The 7,500-nt window shown below is 41.2% G+C and overlaps 1 protein-coding gene across 1 annotated transcript in view; it reads right to left on the reverse strand.

Annotated features, from left to right (window-relative positions):
- Window positions 1-7,500, reverse strand: part of LOC134462691 (low-density lipoprotein receptor-related protein 1-like) — a 260,688-nt gene that overhangs the window by 29,427 nt on the left and 223,761 nt on the right. Inside the window, exons 56-60 of the mRNA XM_063215836.1 lie at window positions 6,418-6,605; window positions 3,999-4,182; window positions 3,559-3,644; window positions 3,298-3,417; window positions 1,583-1,770 (exon numbers count right to left, since the gene is read on the reverse strand). Coding sequence (XP_063071906.1) covers window positions 1,583-1,770; window positions 3,298-3,417; window positions 3,559-3,644; window positions 3,999-4,182; window positions 6,418-6,605 — 766 coding nt within the window. The remainder of the gene's footprint in view (window positions 1-1,582; window positions 1,771-3,297; window positions 3,418-3,558; window positions 3,645-3,998; window positions 4,183-6,417; window positions 6,606-7,500) is intronic.

Consider the following 7,500-nt stretch of genomic DNA (forward strand, 5'->3'; position numbering starts at 1 on the left):
AAATGTGATCCAGCTAGTTCTGAATCGGTTGATTTTTAAAAAGTACTCAATAGTTAATTAGTTACTCAGTAAAGTCACCTGTGCTGGAAGGACACTATGACAGGTTTTTTTAACCAGTTTTTAGACACCCTGAGGTCTGATAAAAAAAAGCACTGTGAATGCATTGTTAAGATGACAGTTAAGTTGCTGTCAAGGACATGTGTGTTGTACCTGAAGTATAGAACTATAGTCATGAACTAGTTCAAGTAAACTGAATTAATGCCATTTACTGCCAGATGAAAGAACTATGAACGAGTTCATTCGGGTGCCTGTGAACGAACTATATGTGCATGCTGCATTTGCTTAGTCTACAGACGGAAAAAAAACAGTCAAATACATGGCAAAGAACCCAAATAATATAAGATGACTAACACATATTGTATACTGTATATTTTTAATGATCTGATGAAACATAATGGCTGTCTGTAATATTATATATCACTTTGCCAATGATACTGAACAATATAAAGCTTGTAACAACCTACTGCAAAAAAAGAACTATGACCTAGTTCGTTTTTTGGAACTATGAAGGATCTATTAACTATAAACAATTATGAACTATGAAAGTTCATTTGTAAATGTGTGTACTGAACTTTAACCTATTTCTTCTAGAAAATGAACTTTCCCAACACTGACAAGGACTGTGCGACTAACGGGAATAATCTGTAAACGAAGGTAAACCATGGTCCTTGAGTCTTCACTACAAAACTACAAAAAAAGTGCAGTGTGTGGAGGAATATTGTGAAGAAAATCATAAAAAGAAGTCATACGAAAAATGAAACAGAATGTTTCAAGGCAGAAAGAAAAAATGTGAAACTGTTAAAAGACCACAGTGCAATGTAGGGAAAGAAAAGAACTGTGTTAATAGAGCAAGATGAAGGTAATAAAAAAGCAAGCTCCATAAAAGGAGACCGACTGAACTGAATGAAATGGAGCAGCAGTAATATAATGCATTAGATAGATACTGATGATAATGGAAAACCTTGGATTAAACTGTTCTCCACTGTTGTTCCTCTGTGGTGGAACAAGCTACAAGCTGAGAGTAGGGCCATCCCTCTTCACTGTTCGATAGAATAGGCTTCTTTTCACTCAGAGTGCTTTCCCTCCTAGCAAAAGGGATTTAGCTTTGGAGCTTTGGATAAAAACTTCTAACTGTACTAACAACATTTATTTCAAACACTTTCCATTCAAAAACCTTAACTGAGCATGCTTAGCAAAAAGAAAAAACAGACACAAGACAATGTGTGCTAACACTGCCGCAGTACTGCCAATGTCACTAATGCCAGCTGAACGTGGAAATCAGTAAACCACCCTCCCAATAAATCACACTACTGACTGAGTTAGACGCTTCACTTTTATCTCACTTGGTAGTGCAAGCTACAATCTTACTTCCCCCAATTGGACAGGTAAAACAAGGTCATTTGGAATGTGTGGCATTGGAATGTAGCTTCTGAGTTCAGATGGGCCATCACTTATGAGAAGTTGTATGTGAGACTGGGCCTAGGACAATGCATCAGAATGACTTCAGAATACACTGGCTTACCCATTGCGGACGTCCACAGCAACTGCGCGTGGCTCTCGCAGGCCGCTGTTGACCAGGATGGTGCGGTAGGCTCCGTTCAGCTTGGACACCTCGATGGTGTCCCGCCCCTTATCGCACCAGTACAGGTTCCCTCCCACCCAATCAACAGCCAGCCCGTCAGGGTTGCTTAGTGATGTACGATGAAGGACCTGTCAAAGAGCCAATGAAAGAGTGTAAAAGAGAAGAAATACAGCTCCAGGCCTTTTTATTAGAATACCATGAAAAAGTTGATTTATTTCCATAATTCCATCAATAATGTTAAACTGTCATGGATTGTAGATTCATGGCCCAGTTTTTTAACTATTCCAATCATTATTTTTTTTCTTTTTATATACGTTGGCCTTCCAGCTCCAAAAACCCATGAATTGGGGAATTCGCATTATTAGAATATTGTTATAAAATCACATTTTTCTTCATCAAAATTCGGGTCACATTAATTCAGTTGAAATTTGGTACTTTCTACATAACATGCAATGGTCAATACTTGGTTAGGACATTCTCTGTCTTCATAATGGCCATGATGCGTTTAACATTGAAGTCAATGGCAAAAACAGTGCATGGGAGTTATGGAAGCCCATATATCCTTGATGCTTTGCTGTCAGCTGTTCCTGTTTGTTGACCTGGTACCCCACACTTCACTCTTCAATATACCCTATAGATTTCCATGCCACGTTTTGGCGCTAACTCACCAGTTTAATTCTAAATTACCAGAAATGAAACCCCATTGAAAATGAATGGGGTTTAATTTCTGTTGAGTTAGAATTAAACTGGTGAGTTAACACCAAAACGTGGCATGGAAATCTTCGGGTATATTGAAGAGGGAAGTGTGGGGCACCAGGTCAACAAACAAGAACAGCTGACAGCAAAGCATCAGGGATATCTGGGCTTCCATAACTCCCATGCACTGTTTTTGCCATTGACTTCAATGTTAAACGCATCATGGCCATTATGAAGACAGAGAATGTCCTAACCAAGTATTGACCATTGCATGTTATGTAAAAAGTACCAAATTTCAACTGATTTAATGTGACCCGAATTTTGATGAAGAAAAATGTGATTTTATAACAATATTCTAATAATGCGAATTCCCCAATTCATGGGTTTTTGGAGCTGGAAGGCCAACGTATATAAAAAGAAAAAAAATAATGATTGGAATAGTTAAAAAACTGGGCCATGAATCTACAATCCATGACAGTTTAACATTATTGATGGAATTATGGAAATAAATCAACTTTTTCATGGTATTCTAATAAAAAGGCCTGGAGCTGTACATTGATGAATAAACATTTCCAATGCAAGGGTGCATAACCTATCCAAATCTTAAAGACTAAAACACAGTAAAAAAAAACAACAACAACAACAATTTAAGCCATTTTAGCATAAGGCACCTGCAAAATATGCCTGCTAAATGCCTCCAACCTCAGCCTCCAAAGTACAAACATAAAATAAGTTGCATTTAAAAGCTAGGACCCTCATCTTGCATTAAATTGTGTTCATTCAGCTCTATCATACCCACATTTTGAATTAAAAAAAGCTCAAATCGCAAGAGTCTGAATGTAGCGTTTATGTCGCTCCAGGCAGAAAGGTCAAACAACATATACGCAGCATCAGGCTAAAATGGGTTAACTGCCTTCGATGCCATTTTACAAAATGTGTAGTTTGTGTTTTGTGCTGACCTGCACGTCACTGCCGTTGATGTGCATGCGCCTAATCATGCTGCCCTGAGTGGTCACGTCCGTCCAGTAGATCATCTGCTCTCGGTAGTCAAAGTCCAGAGCCACTGCGTTGTTCAAGCCCTGATTGGTGAAAAAATATGGCCCCAATTAAGGCCAATATAACCACAACACATGGGGCACATGTGGTTTGATTTTTTCATTTTTTTCCCCCATGCTATTAGTTAATGAAATGTCAAGACAAGAGGAATGACAAACCCTCACCTGTCTAATCAGTGTGTAGTTGTTTCCATCAAGGTTCAGTTTCCTCAGGTAGTATCGGTTGGCAAAGATCAGGAAAGGCTCGATTTCTGTAACAGCAAAACAGCAATCATTGTCTATGACTATTGTCATCATCATCATCATCATCATCATCATCATCATCATCATCATCATCATCATCACCTCAACAAAGCGAAATGAAATGCAATTACTGTGTCTTTCACAGGCAAAACTACAATGACAGGTGCCCCGGGCAACGCCCCTTCCGGCACCGCGCCTCCCATCATGCCCTGCACCCGTCATTTTAGCCAAGGGCTCAACTGTAAGTAAACTAACTTCTCTTTGGTGACTGCACACACATACACTCAGTCTGTCCTACACACACACAAACACCTGAGGTGACGTACATGTACACACACACACATGTGTGCATTCACACAAACCTGAGGTGGACTTGCAGATGGTGGGCTCCTCTGGTCTGAGTTCGAAGCCCTCTTCGCAGAGGCAGTGGAAGCTGCCGTGGGTGTTGACACAGTGCTGCGTGCAGGGGTAGCTGGTGCTGCACTCGTCAATGTCCACGCACGTCTTCCCATCGTCCTTCAAGCGGAAGCCTGGGTGACACCGGCACTGTAAAAAGACCACGGTAAACTCAGGTAAGACTGGGCTGGCATATTGGCATAAAGAAACAACCTACTTACAAAATAGACATGGAAATCCTCCAACACTGTCAACGCCCAAGATTAGTGTAGTTTAGTTCACTTTTGATAGCTTTGACATGAGTTTGAATTGTGGCCTGACTTGTGGCTTTGGCATGTGTCTAAGGTTTAAAGACATGGGTATTTAAGCTTCAGCCATCATCATACCACCATTATGACAGCTTATGTGTGCTTGTAATTCTGTTTTCATAATGTTGCTAGTTCAAAATTGCGTTCATTCATGAATTTAAAAGACTGTTCTTGAAAAGCAGGGGTTTCAATGCAACTACTGATAGGTAGAGTAACTTTTTTTTAACCAGCCCTTTTTGTGTGCCCTTGCCTTTAAGGCGACCCGGGGGCGACCCGAATGACTTTGAACTTGAACTTGATCTTCATTCCGCAATTGTTTAAAATCCAGGTGGTGTAATAAACCCAGGAACATTATATACTGTATCATTGGAAAGCTTAGAACCTCAGGAACACACCTAGCACTACTATACAGGGATTTTAACATATTTCATGTGCATTATTATCAATTTATTACACAATGTCACCTTTCAAATTTGACCCCCCCAAGCACCCCCCGCCTGATGTCTCCCTACCTTCCTAGGATGAGTGGACATCCAAACATGAAGATATCCTCATCATCATGGTCTCAAAATGTCTGTTACAATCCAAGGTTTATGATTATTAAGTGTATTCTTTTTGTTACTCTATTTCAACCACAAGTTGTACAACTCTACTCAAACTAAACCACTTTATTGTGGAAAAAACGATCACATTTTTTTTTCTCAAGAATTGTGCTGTTTTTGCCTACACTTCCATATATTTCATATGATCAATGGTATTCCACATGATCCCCAGACCCCGCTGATTACATGGGCACCACTGGTATGGCTCTGTGACATTCCTACCCTGAAAGACAAGCCTTAGAAGAGAGGTAGGCAGGTCCTGTTTTACGCAGCTTTGTGTTGGCTCATTTGCTTTGAATGACTGCAGCTCCCTCAAAGCAAGAGCTAGGAACTCCATTCAAAGACTGGATGATAGTCTAGAGACCAGGTTTTCAAATGAGTCATATAGCTCTTCTGTGTTACCCCCAGGGACAGAGGAATCTCAAATCTGCTCAAGAATGCCCCTTTCTTCCCATGTTTTTACTGTACATAGTGTACAGTACCGTACAGTACCGTACAGTACTGTACAGTAACATCTCTGCAATACTACCCAAAAGGTATATCTAACTAAGTCAGATGACTGTAGAATACCTCAAGGGGTAAGCTTTCATTTGAGACCATCATGAGGCTTCTAGCTTAAACTGTTCTTGAACAGTGAGACCTTATTTGTGGGGTGCATTTTGACTAATCAAAAGGTCTACAATAAAACACATGGCAAAACGCATGTGCATACCCACACATAATTGTCTTGGGAAAGGTCATATATACGTAGCTGTAAAAATATCCCCTTTGACAAACAGCTTCTGTAGACCTGTGAGTAAGTATGAAATTTGTTTCCAAGGCAAAATGTATCAGCTAAACTGCTGAATGTAGTAATTTCCAAGAGTTTCTAAAACCGCCTGTCAAAAAAAGATGTTCAAACCCCTGTAAGTCATTGGCAGTACATCACAACATCTTCCTGTCACTTCCTGTGGATTCTACAGAGTCTCTACTTTCAAATGGTACCAGCCACTTCATGATAGGTCAAAGTATGCAGGCACAGGAACCATTTAAGTAGACATTGTGCAAAACCTCAAAAACACTCAAAAATAGCCCTTAAGGGCAAGGGGTTAATCAGTTAGATTTCTTTCTTTTTAATACCTCTGAAACACTTCTTCCAGAGGAAAGTACATCTTTAACCACTTCTAAGCACTTAAAATTGAAAACCGAGGGTCCCTTAATAAGATGCTTTTCCTCTCAAGAGTGCACTCACACAGAACCTCGAACAGGGGCAGCAAAATCAATGCACAGCTCAATGGAGCGTAAAGACTCCAGCTAAATTGCACATTTCAACACAGGCCCAGAAGATAAGAGAAAATGAAATGGTGAGAAGAGCAAAAACTTTAAAGACAATTGTTATTAACTGAATAGATCGACTCTCCACTATCTACTGACCTAATTATGCCACGCCGTACAAGTCGAGAGAAATTTTGACCCAGCGGTACAGCCTTACGCACCTTAAAGCCGATCTTGAGGTCCTCACACAGCTGCGTGCAGCCGCTCAGCTTGCTGTTGATGCACTCGTTAACGAAGCAGTTGAGCTCGTCTGAGCCGTCGCCACAGTCGTCGTTATGGTTACACAGCAGCGTCTCGTTGATGCAGTTGCCGTTGGCGCACATGTACGCTGTGTCGTTGCACTTCTTCTCTGTTAGGACAGAAATGTGGGGAAGCTTTAAACAGGGAAACTAAACCAGTTAACTAGCCTGATAAACCAGCCTAAATGTGAGATTGGATGTGTAATTTAGTCTGGCCCCGATGAATAGTACATCCGAAGATTGTTGATGAGAACAACCCGTTGTCTTTCAAAGAGTGCCTGTGCCTATAGGCCGGCGCTCTGACCAATCAGCGCTATCTTTCTCGTTGATGTGCTTTCCCAACGTTGCGAGCTTCGTCGTCACTCCCTCAAAACCCCACCCGCTTTGATTCAAAACAAATCTCTGTGTTGTGATTGGTTTGCCAGATTCTTGGCAAGCCTGGCAGACCACTCCAACGATGCGAGGCCAGACCCACTCGCAGCCAAAAAATGTTGGCGTCCAGCGGGTGGCGCTGGTTTACTAGGCTACCAGTGAACTGATGCACATTTAATTCTTTCAAAGTTGGCTGAGGCAACTATCGTAAACCGTATCAACTGTCTGGCTGTATTACTTTGAAACACGCATTCATTATCTGATATTTATTATATGGTTGTGACGTCATCTGTCGAATGCTCCATTCATTTCAACGGGGCTCCCCAACGTTCGGACGTCTGTTATTTTTCGATAACGGACGGGTTGGTCTATAACAGACCGCTGTCAATGGCAACAAGACTTTTCACTGCTAAAGCGACTTTTCAACAAGACTCTAATCAGCTGCTGTGATAGACAGCACCCGTTGTCCTGGCTACCGCTGTCAATGGCAACAAGAGGTTCACTTCTAAAGCCACTGGCTTGTATACAAGTCAGTGGCTAAAGCGAATGTTTCATATCACTCCGCAGGGGGTCCGGTCTTTTGTCACTCTAATCAACTGCTGTGATAGACAACACCTGTTGTCCTGGCTACCT

Source organism: Engraulis encrasicolus, chromosome 14 (genome assembly GCF_034702125.1).
Source record: "Engraulis encrasicolus isolate BLACKSEA-1 chromosome 14, IST_EnEncr_1.0, whole genome shotgun sequence".
In the NCBI taxonomy this organism is placed as follows: Eukaryota; Metazoa; Chordata; class Actinopteri; order Clupeiformes; family Engraulidae; genus Engraulis; species Engraulis encrasicolus.